We start from the raw sequence: 22,073 nt of genomic DNA, 5'->3' as shown, positions 1-22,073 counted from the left end.
TGTAAGTGCTCACTGATCATATTCCGTAAGTTTTCATCAGCCACTGAAGAAAAACTGCAAAAATTCTCCTATTTATGCAGTGGCAATAACTACAGTAGGCAGCAACCCTAATATTGACAGAACCTGCATATCCAACATAGAACCACCAACAGTTACACATATACTGTTGCCTAAAGTCTACTTTAGCAGGCAGGTGATTTTATGAATGTTTTTCAGCCATAAAATCTATTTTTTGGAAAATCCTCCTGTTTTCTGTCTAATATAATCAATTATAGACCAATTTAAAACTGCTTTGATGTTTAGCTAAGCCCTCTGGAGCTGTTATCCAGGTTGTGTTTTCAAGCCCAGTTAATTGTTTTTCTACACATGGAAATATAATCACAGACCTTTATGCAAAACTCATTAGGCTTTAATCCACGCAAGAGATTCTTTGTGTTCAAAAACACAGATGAAGAAGTATCATCTGCTCGCTAAACAACAGGACTGCTGCTTTCCTTTGGGAGTTCCAGTGACTTTTTAAGAAAATGTCATCAGCTTAAAATACTTTGTGTTAATTAAATGTTACTCACATAGACAGGATGGAGGTCAACACCGTACATCTCCAGGGATTTAGCAGTCCTCAAGTAATTCAGCTCCGCTTCAGAAGGAGCCTGACCCCTACGCCCAGCATAAAAACAAAGAGCCTTACTTTACTGATAGCTACTACGCTCACAGGGAACAGAAGCCATTTTCACTGTATTCACTGGAAAAATAAATAATCCTTTGTGCTAATGCAAACATAAGCCTTTGTATTTCAAGAAGACTCTTGCCTTCGTGGTGACAAAATTTTAATACTCTTGAGGTGATACTTGTAAGTTAATTTCATTTACCAAATCTAGTTTTGCTCATTATAGCTGATCCCAGTAGCCCCACATATATTAAAAGTCTCAGTTTCAGAAACCCCCAAAGAGATTACTGAGCATATAAGCACTCAAATTAAAAAGCATACCCTTTACAGACAGTAAAACGTCTCTGTGTACCGGCAGCTCTCCACCGGGAGGCAAACGAAGGAGAGCAGTGTTGGAGGGAAAAAGAGAATGGGGCCCTCACCACCCAACCGGGGCTCATCAGCATCTCCTGAGCACATGTGTAGTTCTTTAGAAATGTCAAAGTACTTGTCACTTTCTTAATACAAAGTATAAAAATCTTCCCAAAATCTTCATTGGTGACAATATACAGAAAATAGCATTCATTCCTAAAGAGGGTAAGCATCTGCCAGGAATCTCCATGGATGACTGGAACTCTGTGTGTGTGTGTGCGCACACGCCCGCGTGTGTGTGTGTGTGTGTGTGTATGAGAGAGAGAGAGAGAGAGAGAGAGAGATTTTTAATGGTTAACAAAAGGAGTCACAAATTTTTAAAAATTAAGAAATCCTGCTTCGATGCAATCCCATGTTTCAGCCATGGTACTCTGGAAAGCCCAGCAATATAATACTTTTGAAATCTATAAAGAAGAATGTTTACCACAAATTAGATACAAGAAAGCTACCAAACCTTGATCAAGCTTTAGTCTTTTAGAAATAAGAGTCACGCTGTCAACGCCATGTCATAAAACAGATAAGGTCCTTTATCAAAGCTCCCTGATAATTTCAAAACATAAGTGTACTTGGAAACTCCTAGCAGAATCAGTATTCTCAGAATGTGCCAAAGACGGTGCCCTTCATAATGTTATAACAGGTACTCTCTTAGCACCCACTTCAGTGAAACCTTAAAACGAAGGACTCTAGAACCAGGCTGGAGAGCATTCTGGGGCATGTTAATACAAGGTGGAAAGCCTAGTTTCTCTGATTGCAATTCAGCAACTGACTTCTGGTGCTACTCACTGAAACAGATCCTTTAGGCAAACATTTTTTGTTGACCAGATTAATTCTACACTTTTTTTCACCTTAACTGTAATACATCTGAAAGAAACCAAGCAAATTCAAAGGGGAATGTTACATAAGAGGCAATAAAGCAAAGTTAATCAGTATAGAGGATTTAACCAAAATAACTATAATTAAATTATAACTTCAATGCTGCAGGCCATTAATTAAAAATCCTACTAGTGGAGTGTGTTTATTTCTCAGAAGCACATGTGGTGTTAACATAATACCCCTTGAGGCTCCACAATGGCATCATGATCTCCAGATTCATTGCTAGAGACTGAACAGGGCTTTGCTTGTAACTGTGAAGAACTTACATACTTAAGACAGAGCAAATCCAGAATACATTAAGGCTTTTGTGGTAATAACATATATTTATAGTTTAAAAAAATAAATTTCACAAGGTACTGGTGACTGAAAAAAATAGAAGATTGCAAAATACAGTATGTACAGAATGATTTCATTGTAAAATCATACATACATAAATCTATATAAAATAAATTTTCTCTATGGGAAATCATGCATAGAGAGAGGTCTGAAAGGCCATTAACTAAAAATATGTTGACTTTAGGTACTGGGATTTACTCTCTCTTCTTCACTTTTTTTTCTCCTTTATACTTTTTAAACTGTTTGGGTTTCCTATGTGCATTTTAGTGTTATAAGCAGTAAAAAAAAAAAAAACTTTGAAAAGAAAAAATGTTCAAGGCACAGATGAAGAATTTGTTAAGAAACTTTTCTTAAGCCTGACAATAGCATAAAATGATGGTTGATGGGCGATGTGACGTAAAGTGGGATTCTTTTTCTTCCAGCTTTATTGAGATATAATTGACATATAACATTATATAAGTTAAAGGTGTACAACATGTTGATTTGATACACTTATATACTGCAAAATGATCACCACTATAGCATAGCTAACACCTCCATCTCGTTACATAATGACCATTTCTTTTTTGTTGTGATAACATTTGAGATCTACTCTCTTAGCAACTTTCAAGTGTATGGATAGACCTTGAGGGCATAATGCTAAGTGAAGTAAGACAGATAAAGACAAATTCTTGTATAATACCACCTGTATGTGGAATCTAAAAAAGCCAAGCTCATAAAAACACAGACTAGAACGGTGGTTACCAGGGCCTGGGTGGGTAGGGAATGGGGCGGTGCAGGAAATGGAGAGATGTTGGTCAAAAAATATAAACTTCTAGTTTCAAGATGAAGTTCTGGGGCTCTAATGTACAACATGTTGATTATTGTTAATAAAATGTGATTCTTACATTAGAGTTTTATGAATCCTTTCTATAGCTTCTTCAAGTTCTTCCTTCTGATCAGGAACAAACCGGTACTCTGACACATACCCCGCAGTATGCTTATATGGATCATAATCTCCAAGTTCCGCTAAAAAGAAAGAAACTAATTTTTTTCCATTTTAGGAAAATATTCCTAAAAATACAGGAATAAAAGTTTTCTTCTCATGCTTAAACATTTTCTTCAAATGCTTTATTAATAAATTTATATAAGATAATAACTAATTTTAGTTTAAAACAACTCTGATGAGAATATAAAGATAGTATAAACAAAATCTTATCTTAAAAAGATAAAACTTTTGCTTTCTGCAAGACTATGATTATCATTTTCATTTAAGTTATTCTTACCAGTTTATATGAAGTAAAAGGTTGTGAACAGAATTTAAAGTACATATAATGGAAATGCTTGAGGTGAAAAACAACCATATCCTCTCTCAGACAATGACACCAAGAGATAAATCATGTGGTTCAAAACGTATTTGCCCCACATAATGGTCATGGAAATATAATACAATGCTGCACATAACCCCATTACAGTTTACACAAAGAAACTAAATGAAACCAGAGAGCTCACTATGTTATGCTTATAAAAATTCTCCCTACATTAATCCACCTTCCAAACCCAACCAGTTCCCCAGTTCATTTACACAACATTTTTTCTAGAATATTTTTTCTAAACTATTTCTGGTCTGCAAGAATCACACAGGCAAGGAACATGCTGTCTCATCACCCCCATACCCTGCTTGATTCTTAGAAGGGGCTCAGTAAATATAAGTGGAAACAGCCTCAGCTTTAGCCTCCAAAATGACAGTGCAACCTGGAGCTGCCCCCATGGCCACCATATTGATGGCAAGAGCTGATGGACAATGGGTGCAGACTGTGGGCCACACTCTAAACTGGCAATGGCACCTGCCCACGTGGGGTCATCACAACAGCCGCTTGGAAGCAGTGGGATCTCTGAGGCAGAGTGGCTCAGAGGGATCAATCAACTCAGGAGGAATGTAGAATAGAACAAATTTTCAGACCTTCCATGGAATCAAGAATCAGTGCTACTCCTGTGACTAAAACTCCATGTAACCTACTACAAGGGATATGTAACTGGCTTCACTTTTACCCCTTCTGAAGGCACACTGATTAAAACTTGAATTCTGACTAAATTCAATTCCTTTTTAGCAAAATGTCATTTGATAAGAAGAACTTTATAAACTTGCTTAAAAAGAAAAATTCAAACATTCTTCTCAAGAGCTCTGAAGCAAATTTGCTTAAGTGGAACCTACACTGGATGGCATACGCTCCCAGCTGAGCAGCAGTGTTGACGGGGCAGGGCAGCCGGCCCTGAAGGACATCTTGCTTCACCTGCAAGAAAAACTGGTATCTAAAAGAGAAACGGAAAAGAGAGATTAATGATATCTTCCACTACCCTGACCTGTAGTTTCAGACCCTGAAACCCATCACCTTTAACGAAAATAAAGCCATTTTCTGCTCTTTTGTGAGGGGGCCGTTGCGTGAACAGGGACTATTTATACACACTGCAGAGGCAATCAGGATAGTGGCTAAAGAGTGGAGGCTCTCAAGTTAAACCAGCTGGATTGCATCCCAGCTCCAGGACTCACGAGCTCTTGGCCTTGGGCAGCTGCTTCACATAACAGCCAGGCTCTTCAAGGGTAAAAGTGAGACCATGAAGTATCTACACCTCATCAGGCTGACGTGGAGATTTCATACAAGCTAGTCTCACGATTCTCATCACTGCCACTGCCACTAACACTACAACATGTTCTCACTGGGATGAACAAATTACAAGGACCCAGACAATATGCTATGTGTTATCAGGGTCTAAAATCATGGATACAGGACAGAAAGGTCATTATAATGTAATTCCATCAATCCTCCCACTTATTAAGATGCTGCCCATTATCTGCGGCTTTGCTCATTCCATCTGCTAGAAGAAAACCTTGTATAATAATAGTGCTACCAGCTTCCCTGGTGGTGCAGTGGTTAAGAATCCGCCTGCCAATGCAGGGGACGTGGGTTTGAGCCCTGGTCCGGGAGGATCCCACATGCCATGAAGCAAATAAGCCTGTGTGCCACAACTACTGAGCCTGCGTGCCACAACTACTGAAGCCTGCGTGCTACAACTACTGAAGCCCGCGCACCTAGAGCCCGTGCTCTGCAACAAGAGAAGTCACCGCGATGAGAAGCCCGCACACAGCAACGAAGAGTAGCCTCCACTCACCACTACTAGAGAAAGCCCTCGCACAGTAACAAGGACCCAACACAGCCGCCATAAATAAATAAATGAACGAATGAATGAATGAATGAATGAATAAATAAATAAATAACAGTGCTACCCACTGTTCTAAACATTGTAAATATAGTAACTCATTCCAAGTATTTTACAGACAATAACTTATTTAAGACTTTAAAATGAGGTTAGCACTATTATTATCTCTTTTGCAGATGAAGAAGCTAACAGACACAAAGAGATGAAAAAATTTGTCCACGATCTCGCAACTAGTTAAGTAGCATAGCTAGAACTGGAACCCAGGCAATGTGACCCTAGCACTCTCTTAATCAGGAAGTTATGCAACCTTAGCTAGCTTTCCCCCTACCCCTCCCATTCAGCCTTTCTGCCAGTGGGTGAAAGAGGTTTATGAACAAATACAATGAACCATCCATGCCATCCTCAGCCATCATCACTTATTCTCATTCTCTCTCTCTCTCTCTCTCTCTCTCTCTCTCTCTCTCTCACTCACTCACACACACACACACACACACACACACACAGACACCAGGCTGTCTTTTGTGATTTCTCTTTCTTTGCAAGGTGACGCTTGCTGTCATTGGGAATGGCAGGAAAAAAGCATAGGAAATTAATTATAAAAATCAGCTGTGGTTAAGTTTTTCTTCACCCAAGGCTCACAACCAAAGTTCTTAGTGAATTTTAGATGCTACTCTGATTATTTCTAGAAGACTGATAATCAACTTTGTACCCACAGGCTTAAGTGAAAATCTGCCTAACACCTTGTGTTTCCCCACTACTCATTTAGTAAATGTCACCACGGTTCTCCAGACACATAAGCAAGGGAAACCCAGGACAACGTGTAACCCCTGGCACCCACGTTCAATCACTAAACCTGTTTTTTGGAGTCCATACACTTTCTTCCATCTCCTAGTCCAGGTCACTAACCACTGGGTTTCTAAAACCTTCACTACCCTTGCCACTAGTCATACTTATCTCTCTTGCAAATGACCCTTCCAAGAGGTAACTAGGATAATGTCACTCCCTGGATTTAAAAACAAACAAAACTTAAGACACTTCCCTTTGCCTTCAGGACTAAGTTCAAGATCCCTAAGATAGCTTACAAGACTTGCTTATTTCTTGAGCCAAATCTCTTGCCATTACCAATGGCTAACCCCACTCCTTAAGTTGCGTTCACTTTCCCAGCCCTACTAACTACTTTCTGTTCCCTGAATGCTCATCTTAGATATCAAATCCACTTTGTTATAATCATCTGGGTTCCTCTTGAAGAGGAGAAAAGCAGAGTAAAGTGACATTAACAGAACTGAAATGCAAAAATATAGAGACATTTCCCCAGAATTACTACTGCTTGCTGGAAACTTGTGTTTAGATTCACTCCCTTCCTCTATTGTTAACTTGGAATCTCTTTTCCTAAAGTGTATTTTTTTGAGTAAGTAAGTCACAGAGGCATATCTGTCTTGCTCCATTAAGACTTTCATAACATTTGACTGAATAGTAAAATCTTTTGCCAAATAAAGAAACTGAGGGACCTAATCCCATAAGACTTTCCTTCAGAGAGAAAGGGAAAGAGAACCAAGGAGATGATTTCTCCTTGCTTTTACAAAGACAGAGCTGAAACAGAGAAAGACAAGCCTGTACAAAGAAAAAGGAACCAGACCTCACTGGTGACTGTATTCCCAGTACCTAGGGTTTAGCACACAGTAACTGCTCAGTAAATAGCTGTTGACTTGATGACAGATATATGAATGAACAGATAGAGAGATGAAAATGGAAAAAAATGAACATTCTTAGTTGTCTCTGAGAAATTCATGAAGAAAAAAAAGGACATCTGTTCAAACTTCCGTGGGTAGCCTGCCTTTTAAAGATACTAGAGATCTTTAAGTCATTCCATTAAAAAAAATAATCCACTAAAATCAAAGAAGACAAGTAAACTATTTTTAACTAATAATTTTATTAATTTTTATCACAGTAAGCATATTAGTTTTGTATAAGACAAATCTATGATACAGTAAAATCATATTTTTATATGCTGAACATTTTATCTTATCTCAGGGCTTGTTTTTAACTATATATAACTTATTTTGTCCATTTATGGGACCTAGACTACAATTTTTTATTTAAATTACAGATTTAGAGCTCCTAAGTCTTTCCTTCTACATCATTCTGATTAAGGCTATGATTGCATGTGTGAGTCCTTGTTTATCTCTGGTTTTAACTCGATAAATCCCAGTTTGCCTAAGACAGTTCTAACTTAAGTCTGTTACACATTCCCCATTATTAATAACTCTCTTCATCATTCTCCCAAGTGTTAGGGTTTGAACAATAAACTATATTGTAACCCTAGTTACGTTGTACCCACATTGGGGAAAAGAAAATGTTGATTTAACATGATCCTCTTAATAAGGAAGCTTTCCAGAACACACTCCGGTACAAAGCAGAGGCCGCATTACTGGCTGTCTTTGTATGTAAATTACCATACTGGTGTACATGCACTGTGGCCCAAACTAGATTATGAGCCCTGGGGGAGAAGCCCTCCATCTTGCACCCCATCCTCCCTCATCACAACAGTACAACCAGTACAACACAAGAGAAGGACCTGAAATACTGGCCTCACCATTTTGTGTTTATGTGATGTTCAGAGAATAGAGCTGAATTAACACCCAGGATGTACAAGCTGCTAAGGACCACAGACAATTTAGCAAGTGTCAGAGATGAGAAGAACAGGCAAAGGAGATTTGCTTAAAGAAGAGATGCTCCCACTACTGGGCATATACCCTGAGAAAACCATAATTCAAAAAGAGTCATGTACCAAAATGTTCACTGCAGCTCTATTTACAATAGCCCGGAGATGGAAACAACCTAAGTGTTCATCATCGGATGAATGGATAAAGAAGATGTGGCATATATATACAATGGAATATTACTCAGCCATAAAGAGAAACAAAATTGAGCTATTTGTAATGAGGTGGATAGACCTAGAGTCTGTCATACAGAGTGAAGTAAGTCAGAAAGAGAAAGACAAATACCGTATGCTAATACATATATATGGAATTTAAGAAAAAAAAATGTCATGAAGAACCTAGGGGTAAGACAGGAATAAAGACACAGACCTACTAGAGAATGGACTTGAGGATATGGAGAGGGGGAGGGTAAGCTGTGACAAAGCGAGAGAGAGGCATGGACATATATACACTACCAAATGTAAGGTAGATAGCTAGTGGGAAGCAGCCGCATAGCACAGGGAGATCAGCTTGGTGCTTTGTGACCGCCTGGAGGGGTGGGATAGGGAGGGTGGGAGGGAGGGAGGGAGGGAGACGCAAGAGGGAAGAGATATGGGAACATATGTATATGTATAACTGATTCACTTTGTTATAAAGCAGAAACTAACACACTATTGTAAAGCAATTATACTCCAATAAAGATGTAAAAAAAAAAAAAAAAAGAAGAAGCAATGCTGTTCTTTCCAGAGCCCAAACAGGAGGTTCTCTTGAGACTTCTGGGGCCCAAGACAGCCAGGAAGGCTCACAGCAGCCTTCGTTGAGACCCTGGTGAGGAAACTGAAAGATATGAGGACAAGTAGAAGTTTGATTTCTGGTGCCAGCAAAATGTGACACTGAGACATCTGAGAGGAAAGCACCTGCCTACAGGAAAGGCAGGTCGGTTTTCTGCCTCCAACAGAGAGGGATGCAGCCTGTGACAGGAGCCTAATCATTCTGGATGAAACTTAATGTGCAGGACAGAAGGAAATGTTTAAATAATAACATAGTACTGAACACTGTGGGGAAAATAGCATGTATGACTTAAGAAAAAGAAAAGCAGGAGAGAAAGCACCCACTGACTCTCAAGAGAAAATGACAAAGATTGGGAATAACATTTTTGCAGTTTACAACTGATGATAAACATACAGGAGCAAAGAGTAGCAGTATCACCTTGTATTTATATAGTCCTTTTAAGGTCACAATGTCTTTTGAATCCATCCTGAAATGTGACCCACAGCTCAACTCTGATGTGTTGAGACCCATTAACTTCACTTAGAGAAGGAGACAGGGACACTGGAAGAGAATGTGTGACTGAAGGTCACTCAGCTCATAAAGAAGCTAAAACACACTAACCTTAACAAAGAGAAGGATATGGATTACCCAGTATAATAATAATAAATAAGTGACGAGTTTAATGTCAATCCCCAACAAAGTACAATAAAATATTAAAAAACAAACACCTGTTTTCAGAAGCTAAAATGTATTCATCATGAACAAGTCATTTGGAACTAACATTATTCTCTTTTTAGAAAGAGTTAAACTTTCAGTGTCATCACACATAGGGTTGTCAGCAAAGATACAGGCAGACTCACTCACTCAGACCCACTCACTCTCCGTCTTCTCTCTCTGGGGGACTGAAACCATAGCTCTCTTTTGGTCACTGTAGAATCTCCTTGTCCTCAGTGCACTGGACAACAGTGCTCCACACAGTATTGAAAGGAGGGTGAGTGGGTGAGTGAATTCTGTCTTTATGTACAAATTCAAGAAATGCAGGCTAGAGGGCAGTAGTAGGATATTCTGATTAATGGATTGACTTTCACCTGGAAGACCTATCCTCAGGGCTCCAAGTTGGTCTTTTCCTCCCTAATTTTTTAGTCAGTAATTTGAAAATATAAGATAATCATTATTTCTATTTTAACTACCCCCACCATCTACTGAACACTTCATTTTTGCATTATGGTAAGTATTTTGCATGTATTATCTTATATATTCCTCTCATCATCTTTCATTTATTTATTTATTTATTTATTTATGGCTGCGTTGGGTCTTCGTTGCTGTGTGCAGGCTTTCACTAGTTGCGGCGAGCAGGGGCTACTCTTCGTTGTGGTGTGCGGGCTTCTCATCGAGGTGCCTTCTCTTGTTGCGGAGCATGGGCTCTAGGCGCGCGGACTTCAGTAGTTGTGCCTCACGGGCTCTAGAGCACAGGCTCAGTAGTTGTGGCGCATGGGCTTAGTTGCTCTGAGGCATGTGGGATATTCCCGGACCAGGGCTCAAACCCATGTCCCCTGCATTGGCTGGTGAATTGTTAACCACTGTACCACCTGGGAAGTCCCCCATCATCTTTTTGAAGAAATACTATAATGCCATTTTACAGATGAGAAAACTGAGACTTTAAAAGGTTATGTAATCTTCTCAAGACAACACAACCAGTGAGTGGCAGAGCAAGGCTGCAAAACCCAGCCTGTCTGCCTCCAAAGGCTGCCTTCTTAACGAATATGTGCATTATGCTTATCGAATCTGCAGAAGATAGCTATGAATGACACATAATACATGGAAGGCTGTCATAATATTTTGAATCAGAATTGAAAATAAGTTTAACAGATGTCATGAGGACACAAATTATTTAAAAAACTGATAAAGAGAAAAGAGATTAGACTTATTTCTAGGCATAAACCTAGAAAGAAAACCTAGTGCTGATGACAGAAGTTCCAGAGATCTTTTATTTCTTATTGAACTTCCAACTGCTTTGTGAAGCAGCAAGGTTTCCTCTCTTTAAAATGTTTAAGAAGAAAGAAGCTGGCTAACATCTCAGGAACTTTTTATAAAAATGGAGGGTAGGATATATGACCTCAGAGTCCCCCAACTTCATCTATTCAGAAAACATTTTAGAGCACATAGCAGGTACTCCCAGTTGAAGCAATTCTATTAACTTATATTTTTCATAGTCTGGAGCCTTATTTTTTTTTTTAATTTTTTTTTTTTTTTGCCATACGCCGGCCTCTCACTGTTGTGGCCTCTCCCGTTGCGGAGCACAGGCTCCGGACGCGCAGGCTCAGCGGCCATGGCTCACGGGCCCAGCCGCTCCACGCCATGCGGGATCCTCCCTGACCGGGGCACGAACCCGTGTCCCCTGCATCGGCAGGCGGACTCCCAACCACTGCGCCACCAGGGAAGCCCTGGAGCCTTATTTTTTAATGTATCCCATTCATCTAAAAAATTTTCCCCCAAGATACAATGTCCTTCTGGAATACATCATCTAGCATGATAATTTATCTACATGAGAAGATTCAATGCAGCATCACATATAATTTTAAAAAGGAAACAAGCTGGGTAGTCATCCACAAGGGCGGGAGTAAAACAAATGGGTTAGATGGTGAAAGAGGTCTGTAACCGTATGTATGAAATTGTGTGTGACTTTCAAAAAAAACTATACATGGAAGAATAAGTAAAAGCATGTTTAGGGGCTTCCCTGGTGGTGGTCCAGTGGTTAAGACTCTGTGCTTCCAATGCAGGGGGCGCAGGTTTGATCCCTGGCTGGGGAACTAAAATCCCACAAGCACGCAGCCAAAAAAAAAAAAAAAAAAGGGGGAGCTGTGCTTGACTCTGTACTATATTTTATCCTTTAACTCTTCTTAGATGGAATCACCACAATAAAAATAATTATTTTTTTAAAAAGCATGTTTATTTGTGATGACCTAGAGGGGTGGGATAGGGAGGATGGGAGGGAGGCTCAAGAGGGCAGGGATATGGGGACATGTGTATACATATGGCTGATTCACTTTGTTGTGCAATAGAAACTAGCACAGTATTGTGAAGCAATTATACTCCAATAAAGAAAAAATAAATAAAATAATAAAATAAAATTCAGGGAAAAAAAGCATGTTTACTGTAGCTTTATTTTTCATAACAAAAAATTACAAACTATGTATAAAATAGATGGAATAAGAACCTACTGTATAACACAGGGAACTATATTCAATATCTTGTAATAACCTATGAGAGAACAGAATCTGAAAAAGAATATATATGTGTATGTATAATGAATCACTTTGCTGTACACCTGAAACACTGTAAGTCAACTATACTTCAATTTTTTAAATTAAATTTCATAAAAAAGAAAAAAGAAATAGAAGAGAGAAAGTGAAGGGAAAAAATTACAAACAACCTAAGAGCCAGTACAGAGTAGGTTGGAACAATTTTCCAACGAACTGAAGCAAGATAAATGTTCGACTTGAAAATGCTGGCCTAAGTATGCTTTTCCTTTAGTAGCTTATTTTGGGGGATTCTGTCTTTTGGTTTCAGTTTTCGCTTTTGCCAAAATTATCTCATGTAATTGACTCCCTTCCCTTTTTAAGGTCCATTATGCCTAACTATTTAAGTTAGTATATTCATGCAAATCAATGATTTTATCTCTAGGATATACTAAGAGTCAGTATACAATAATATCACATTAAATGCTCATTTAACTTACTTAAATTCGACTCTATGTTTTGTACAATAAAAACAAATTATTATAGATCATGGCCACTAACTAAGCCAACAATATCATCTGGTTCTTTACATGAAATGGTCTAAAACTTGAGGAAAAAAAGGTTGTATTCAATATATTGTGGGGTCGTAGATTACACACAAATCCATATATTCTGCTAATGAGCTGTTAGTAGATTCTAAAGGGAAATTTCCCTTCATCATCAGTATTTGGTAAACAGATGTGAAGTAATGCATTATAAAACACTGCTCTTTTCCCCCCTTCTTAACACTAAATCAAGTATCTTTTGGCATCTCTCATTTAAGATGTAACTCACTGGGGGACTTCCCTGGTGGCGCAGTGGTTAAGAATCCGCCTGCCAGTGCAGGTGACACGGGTTCGATCTCTGGTCCGGGAAGATCCCACATGCCGCGGAGCAGCAAAGCCCATGTGCCACAACTACTGAGCCTGCACTCTAGGGCCCGCGTGTCGCAACTACTGAGCCCGAGTGCTGCAACTACTGAAGCCCACGTACCTAGAGCCCACGTTCTGCAACAAGAGAAGCCACCACAATGAGAAGCCCGTGCGCTGCAATGAAGAATAGCCCCCGCTTGCCACAACTAGAGAAAGCCCGTGCGCAGCAACGAAGAACCAACGCAGCCAAAAAAAAGAAGACGTAACTCACTGAACCACCAGAGCAAAGAGAGAACGAAATAGTAAGTGCTAGCATTTATCAAGCACTTAACTATGAGCCGAAACAACCAATTTATAAGAGCTTTACAAACATTATTCCATTTAATGCTTACAAAAACCTTATGAGACAGGTACATCTCCAATATTACAGGTGAGGAAATTGAGCACAGAGAGGTTACTGATAACATGAAAACGAAGAACTTTCCTTGTATTTTCATAAAATGTTGTGCCCTGTAATTCCCTAATGAGTTACAGATATAAATGTGCATTTATACCACTTGGACTCAGTTTCCCCATAAGCCCTCAACTCAGAAATCCCTCTTGAATGCAAAGACTCTTCATGAAATTCTAATGTAAACATGACCCCTCGCCTCAACCTCTCCCCAGCACAGTGCCCCTTCTCCCATAGAGGTGTGCTCGGAGAAACCCTGGAGAGGCAGCCCTGCCTTTGCAAGTGCTTGCTAACAACGTGGTGATGGGAGAGGCAAAGCAGATGTCAGCACAGTTCTACAAATGAGGCCTAATTACAGCACTTCAGAGCGGAAGATAAAAGGTCTGATTAGCTGACCCTCTTCTCACTCTTCTGTGTGCAGTGCAGAATCAAGACAAAAGAAAGTCTAAGGAAAAAGATGAAAGGATAGAATAGCAACAAGACCATAGACTGTCTTAGTTATCAAGGAGATGATTTCCAATTTTCTGAGCAATGCATTAGGCTTTACTCAAGCCAATGATGGGTTCACTCGGAAAACTGACCATTTAGAGTTCAGTTAGGGAAAACGCTTCTGTTTTTGCTATCAAATGCAGGCAGGTCACTAGTGGAATAAGTGAAAACATAATGCTATTGTCTGCTCTTTATAAGCCATTTTCAAATGCTGGTGTGGGCTGCTTTAACAATATAATCAATACCAATCAGAAATTCTGTCTTAACTGAAATAAGATATTTGATGACAAAGGTAAAGTAATGCATTAAAAAACACTGGGTTTTTTCTCTCCCTTAATACTAAAAGCAATTATCTTTTCATTTTCCATAGAGATGAATGAAATCCCTGGACAGCTGATATTTAAGCTATGACAATTAAAGAGAAGTGAGTGGCTCTTCAAGTTTATAATTACGTATGCAAGCTCAGCATCAAAATACTGTCCCTACATGAATGAATTTATCCATGAAACAGAAACAGACTCACAGACATAGAGAACAGACTTGTGGTTGCCAAGGGGGAGGTGGGGTGGGGGAGGGAGGGATTGGGAGTTTGGAATTAGCAGATGCAAACTATTATATATAGAATGGATAAACAACAAGGTCCTACTGTATAGCACAGGTAACTATATTCAATATCCTGTAACAAACCATGGGAAAAGAATATGAAAAAGAATATATATGTATATGTATAACTGAATCACTTTGCTATACAGCAGAAACTAACAAAACATTGTAAGTCAACTGTACTTCTATAAAATAAATTTTAAAAAATATATATCCTCCATTTACGCAGTTCAGATGGCTACATTTACAGAACTACAAAGACTGAATGCATCCTTCACAGTAACAATACAGAAATATCCCATCACAGCAGATGCAGAATCTATTACCATGTCACCCAGGTCCACTCCATTGTTCAAACACATCTATCGTCAGACACTGAACTGCCTCATGCAATGCTAGTTTAAATTTAACTCTCACAGGAGTCCCATTACAAAATGCCTGCAGACACCCATCCAAATATTTGACCCCAATTTGTTTTAAATAAAGCCTTTTGTATATGTCATACATGTACTGATCAAAAGCAAAGTCAGTACTATACCTGGTTATTTCTTCTTTAAGCTTACATGGATCTTCGGCATAGAATTTAATACCAAAATACAAAGTATATGGAGGTCCAGCTAAAAATAAGAAATAGAAATTAAATTTCACATTATAAATTAGTCAAAATAGTAGTGTAACATTACACAACTACTAAAAATTACACTCACCAAAAATATTTGCAAACCATATACTGGATAAGGGGTTAATATCCAAAATATATGAGGAACTTATACAACTCAATAGCAAAAAACAAACAACCCAATTAAAATAATGGAACCTAAATAAACATTTTTTCCAAAGAAGACATTCAAATGGCCAAAAGATACATGAAAAGATATTCAACATGGCTAATCATCAGGAAAATGCAAATCAAAACCACAGTGAGATGCCAACCTCACACCTACAAGAAGGGCTACTGTCAAAAAGACAAAAGTGTTGGTGAGGATGTGGAGAAAGGGGAAGACTTGTGCACTGTTGGTGGGATGGAAATTGATCAAACCATTAGGGAAAACAGTATGGAAGTTCCTCAGAAAGTTAAAAACAGAGCTACCATATGAGCCAACAATCCCACTACTGGGTATTTATCCAAAGGAAATGAAATCAGGATCTCCAAGAGATGTATGCACCCCCATTTTCACTGCAACATTATTTACAAAAGCCAAGACATGGAAACAACCTATCAGTAGATGAATGTGCACAAAGAAATGGGATATACATACACAATGTAATATTATTCAGCCATGAAAAGAAGGAAATCCTCCCATTTGTGACAACATGGATGAACCTGGAGAACATTAAGCTACGTGCAACAAGCCAGACACAAAAAAATAAATACTGCCTGATCTCACTTATATGTGTAATCTAAAACAGTCACATGCCTAAGTGCAGAAAGTAGAATGGTGGCTGCCCAGGGCCAGGAGGAGGGAGACATGGGAAGCTGTCAGTCAAACAGTAAAAAGTGTCAGTTATGCAAGATGAATGAGTTCTGGTGATTTAATGTAGAGTTTGGGGACAATAGTTAACTATTGTATAATACTACTGTATTACATACTTGAAATTGGCTAAGAGGATCGATCTTAATTTAAATCTTCTCACCCCACGCCCACCCCAGTAACTATGCTGAGGTGATAGGTAAATTATTTAGCTTGATGTGGTGCTCTTTTCACAATGTATACATCTGTCAAAACATCAAGTTGTACACCTTAAATATACACAAATTTTTTATGTCAAAGATACCTCAACAAAGTTGTTTAAAAAATTACACTCATCAAGAATTTCTAAAGACAGAAAACGCAAAATGAAAAAACAAGGGTTCAGAATTGGGCAATAGTAAGGCTTCAACTATGTAGTTATCTATGTAGTATGGGTCTATGTGCTCATAAACACAAGAAAAAAGACAGGACCAAATACATTAGAATATTGCCAGTTCTTCTCATCTCTGGTTAGTGAGATAAGCACAAGTTTTATTTATTTCTAATTTTTCCATTTTTCACATTTTCTACAACATATGTATTTTTCCATAATGAAGAAAGATTACTGATAAACAAAATGAATAGTTTTAAAAACCACCCTCCTACCACTAAGTACTGCAAAAAGTACCCCCCAAAATCTGCAAAATGGTGGAAAAAATTTAAATGCTCAGCAGCAGGTGGACCATTTAAGTCAACCACAGGATATACACAGGGTACCATTCAACCGTTTAAATGGGCAGAGGGGAACTTTATGTACTGATGGGAAAAGATCACCAAGCTCTATTTCTGACTGCAGAAATATGACTCCTTTTGTGTGTAAAAGAAAGTTATCTGTTAAAATATGGGCCCACACCCCAACAGAAGAATGCATAAGAAATTACCAAGAGTGGCAAACTTTGGGAAGAGGGGCTGTAAACTTTTTTTTGCCCAGCTTTATTGAGGTATAATTGACAAATTAAATTATAAGATATTTAAAAGTATACATTGTGAAAGCATTTCTCCCCAGCAAGTTAATTAACACATCCATCCCCTCACATACTAACTTTTCCTTTCGGTAAGAACATTTAAATTCTACTTTTAGCAAAAGTGATAAGTCAGAACTTTCTTACCATGTATATCTCTTATCATTTAAAAACAAAATTATCAGTGAGGCTATGTGGTAGGATTAGGAGCAATATTTGTTTCATTCTTAAACTTTTCTGAATCTAAAAATATGTTCTTACATATTTAAGAACACATTTCTCATCTCAGTCATTTACCACACACAGAAGAACTACATGCACAAATACCAAATATATATGAAACAAAATCTGGAATTGTACCTGGGAAAATATAAAATATAATTAAACACTCATACTGTGCAATAGGACACAAGCCCCTTCGTTTGCCAGCCACATTATATTTTCACTAGAAATATTTCTATTTCAGAAGGTACAAATATAACCTGCACTGTTTCCAAAACTGCATACTTCTGAGCAATGTGGTAACTAGATCTTATGTTAAATCTTGTTTTAAAATGGATTTGTTACCTGGTGCACCAATCGGTAGTCACAGTTTCTAATTTTTTTCTCCAACAAAAGCTCTCCCACACAAATAAAAAAGATATGAAACAGGCACCTGTGTAAAAATACTTCCATCCACACACTGTTATCCCAAGTCTCTGATACTGTATAACAGACATACAGTTTATTTTCATTTTTAACTAAGTAAATAAAGTCACAAATTTAGAAGCTGGGGAGAGGAAGTTACATAGAACAACAGATAACAAAGCCATAATGAACTTATAATATAAGAACTATGTTATTATTTATTATTATTATGACACACAAGCTATGTGTATAAAACCCCTGTTCCTGACACACAGAAGACAAGCAACACTAGGGCCTGGCCCTGCTCCCCTAAGCTACGCCTTCCTGTGTAAGGCACTCCTTAGGCTGGAGCTTCTTTAGAAACTAAATTTTAAAAGAAACTTTGTTACAATTTATCGTTAGAGTTGATTCCATATGTCCGAGTTCTATGTTTCCTTATTTTATTTCTGACAAACAGACCTCTACCCCTGAACACAGATGTCAAGGAGTCACTGACTCTTAAATATTTAGAAAAGCCAGGAAGTCCACCCGCTGCTGATCTGTGCCAATCAAGCTCTGTGTTACTGAGCAGATGGGTCCACCTGCACCTGCAGGACACCAGGGTTGGCATCTGGGGGCAGAAGGAGCACAGATGCTGCTGAGATGGTGCACAAAGGGAGGAAGGCCTTGTCCAGACTCCAGAGTTGCTTTTATTCTCTGGAACATGACAGATTGCACCCTACTGACCCAGCCTAGATAGTTGAAATGTATTTAGTGATGAGCAGTTAAGAAGCAGAAGTTTGAAAAATATATAATTAAAAACATTGTTTGGACTAATTCTCTTTAAGGACTTTTGGCCCAAATCAGCCCTCCCTTTCCCACTTACATACAAAGTGTCTGGTGTCCAAATATATAAATTACTATTCGACTGTATGTGATAATGTGCAAAAATGTTTCCTAAACATCTGATTCCCAACAAGCATCTGGTAACATATGCAAGGCAGGAAAAGCTCCAAGGAGGTAAAGCAACTCGCCCAAGATCCCAATGATGAGAACCACGTCTGCTAGTACTTAGAGTTCAGTGCCTGCTGGCCACTATTCCATACAGGCTCTCAGGGAAAAAATTATAACACCTTTAGAGCAAGCAAATACTTCATTTACACATCACTGTTTTATAGATCAATCAAAGGCTAAAGAAATGGAGATTTTGGAGGAAGGATATGTCTACCCAGGTATTTTTTGGCTTCCTAGCCTAAGACTGACTATAAATATCAGGCGCTGATGAAGTAAATTCCTAGATTATCATCTTGATCTATGTCTTTCCACAGAGTCTACCTTTAAGAAATCCTTATGTAAAGTAAGTTAATATTGTTTTACTTTAGCAAAATAGAAGCCAGAAACTGGGAATCCTCTAATCTACCTTTTGTGAAGACTAATTTCAAGCCTTTAATGATAATAGTCTCCCATTAGCTCAGGATAACTAAATCATAATGCACCTATGAGAATCCTGGTGACTAGCAAATATTCTGTCATTTTTACAGATATTCCTTCTGACTTATCTGCTGCAGATGTGAGAGCCATTCCCCCTCATTAATTATCAAACTATCTTATGAGATAAAAAATTATGCATTATTCACTTATATAACTTTTCTTCTATTGTAATATCAGTGTTTTATTCTTCCTGTATGTCAAATTTTTAATAGGATGACATTTATTTAGGATGAGAAAGTAATTGCATTACAGATTATAGATATTAAACATAATATTTCATGCCATGTAATGAAATAGATACTTCAAATGCTCTTAGGAACACTTGAATAATACACCTTAAATAAAATAATTTCTATTTTTCTTCATCATTTGGGTAGAAACCTCAACTTTTTTCTTAAAAAAAAACCTTTGCGTTTGCTTTAAAATAACAATTCTTGAAATTTTTGGACTGGTATTTTTATTTATTTATTTATTTATTTTATACAGCAGGTTCTTATTAGTCATCCATTTTATACACATCAGTGTATACATGTCAATCCCAATCGCCCAATTCATCACACCACCACCCTCACCCCCCGCCGCTTTCCCCGCTTGGTGTCCATACATTTGTTCTCTACATCTGTGTCTCTCTGCCCTGCAAACCAGTTCATCTGTACCATTTTTCTAGTTGAACTGGTATTTTTAAAGTAAGTGGTTCAAATGGACAAGACAGATATTTACCGTATTTATTATTATACCTGAATCTTTTGGAAAAGCGCAGATTTCTAGATCCCAAGGGATCAGACTTGTTAAACTGGAGTGCCTACCATTCACACGAGGATACCTCTTGGAAGTTATCTGCATTCACATCTAATCACATGAAACTCCTGCTTCCCCTCACCCTTTAGTGGGCAGTTTGCTCACTCAAGAAGCATGTGGTATTAGAAGTCAGAAGGTCAGGACTTCAGTCATCCCTCTGCTGTCAAGCAGCTTCTCATCCATGGCAGGTCATAAGCTGTTTCTGATTAGGATTTACTGCTGTGTAGGCTGAGTAGGCAGAACTTGATGATGTCTAAGGTATATATTTTGAGGGTTCTTTCTCATCTCATAAGCCTCCAGTCCCATCTTTGAAACCTGTTGCCCACTCCCATCCAGAATGCTGGCCCCCTAGCGGCTATGTTTGCGCTGACCTTGCAAAAAGCCTAGACGTAGCTGATAGGACTGAAGTGAGCTACTGACTCAAACTGGGCTGGTCCGACACCAGCCCTAGAATTCGGAACTGCAATTCAGAGACAGCCAGTGCACTTCTGCCTGTGGCTAGAGCTGTAACTTGGAAACTGAGGAGGCTTAAAGAGAGCCAGGCCACAGACAGAAACAAAAATGATGCTGATGTTCAGAGAAACAGTACTCACTGAGTTCCTGACCGTTCATTCTGCAGTTCTTAGCTCCCAGTTCCTTTCTGAGGAACAGCTCAGTTCCTGCTCTTGGGGTCCGGAAAGCATCATGTGACCCATTTTACCACAGGGAGTGAGCCAATACACATGGAAAGTACAGACTCAGAATGGGGGTAAGAAAGGCCAGAAGAATCCACTAGATCTTATTAGCAATAATTTGTACATTAAAGCAAAATGGTTTAATGATACAGTTTCAGTTTGGGAAGATGGAAGACATTTTGGAGATGGACAGTGGTAATGGTTGCATAACCATGTGAATGTACTTAACGTTGCTGAATTGGTCAAAGTGGTACACCTTATGTTATATACTTATATTTTACCATAATTTTAATAAAGATGATTTTAAAATAACTACTCTTCTGCATACTTAAGGGCTGCAAGTGTGTGTGCACATGCACATTTATAAATAAAAACTTGGGTTATGGAAATTAACATTAATGAATATAACCTTAATTAGACTCTGAGTCACCTAGTAAGATTCATATTGATAAAATTAAAACCAAAACAGATGGGTCCTTTCTGAAGCCATAGCAATCTTTCAGGTTACGAGGGCACTCCTTAATTACCGACTCAGCCAACTGAATAATGTGAAGGGCAAAACCGCTCCTTAACCCAAGAAACCCAAGCACTTTAAAAGGTCGAATGTCCACCTCTTTTTCAAACCAGTGCCTCTCTGCCTTTTCTGTCTGAAGGTGAAATTTTAAAGACAATGGAAAAGTCACAGACAAAAGTCCAGGCCAGGTGCACACAAAAGCCAAATTCAATACTCAGATCCACTCAGAGTCTTTATCTACACAAATCTAATCAGAGTTTGCACAGAGTTTGCAGAGACCTGGCAATGTACAAACACCCATCTCCATATTCTGGCACTCAAGTGATAATATTCACCTACGTAGTATTAAAGTCTATTTCTGCACCCATCTAATCATGGACATTATATTATTTTCAAATTTTAACAAAGTTAAAATCAAATACCTACTGTTGATCAGTTCTTTGTGTTCAGCTAGGGTTTTCGCAGGATCCAGCCAATACTGTGTGAGGAAGAAAAGGGTAATTACAGAAATTAGTTGCTTTTCATTGGCCTTCACTTCAAGAGTATTTGGAAAGTGTTATTTTTTAAAATAGCATTTAAATAATAAGTAAAACATTTCATTTATGATATATACACATAAACTCACATAAGAGTTTTCTGCTGCTAGAACATTAAAAGAAAAGAAAAATGTCAGTGTTTGGAGAGAAGCAGAGAAGAGAAACAGGAGAGAACCCATGCTGGGTTCTTAGTTGAATTCTCGTACTGGTTATAAGATCAGTAACATCAAGATGCTAGTGAGTGAGCTTCTTACCGCCTCTGGTGGGAAAACAACGGCTGCAGAGAATGCCCCCCAATCTCTTTCCAGAGTCCCTATAACAATTCCCCTACAG

At 38.4% G+C, this 22,073-nt stretch overlaps 1 protein-coding gene across 1 annotated transcript in view; it reads right to left on the bottom strand.

Moving 5' to 3' along the window:
* Positions 1-22,073, bottom strand: part of EPB41L4A (erythrocyte membrane protein band 4.1 like 4A) — a 256,576-nt gene that overhangs the window by 100,544 nt on the left and 133,959 nt on the right. The window contains exons 3-7 of the mRNA XM_060091850.1: positions 21,631-21,682; positions 15,187-15,265; positions 4,482-4,579; positions 3,175-3,295; positions 570-657 (exon numbers count right to left, since the gene is read on the bottom strand). Of these exons, the coding sequence (XP_059947833.1) occupies positions 570-657; positions 3,175-3,295; positions 4,482-4,579; positions 15,187-15,265; positions 21,631-21,682 (438 nt within the window). The remainder of the gene's footprint in view (positions 1-569; positions 658-3,174; positions 3,296-4,481; positions 4,580-15,186; positions 15,266-21,630; positions 21,683-22,073) is intronic.

Source organism: Mesoplodon densirostris, chromosome 3, assembly GCF_025265405.1.
Source record: "Mesoplodon densirostris isolate mMesDen1 chromosome 3, mMesDen1 primary haplotype, whole genome shotgun sequence".
Classification (NCBI taxonomy): Eukaryota; Metazoa; Chordata; class Mammalia; order Artiodactyla; family Ziphiidae; genus Mesoplodon; species Mesoplodon densirostris.
The sequence above is the reverse complement of the archived record's forward strand: the minus strand, read 5'-3'. Positions and strand labels throughout refer to the sequence as shown.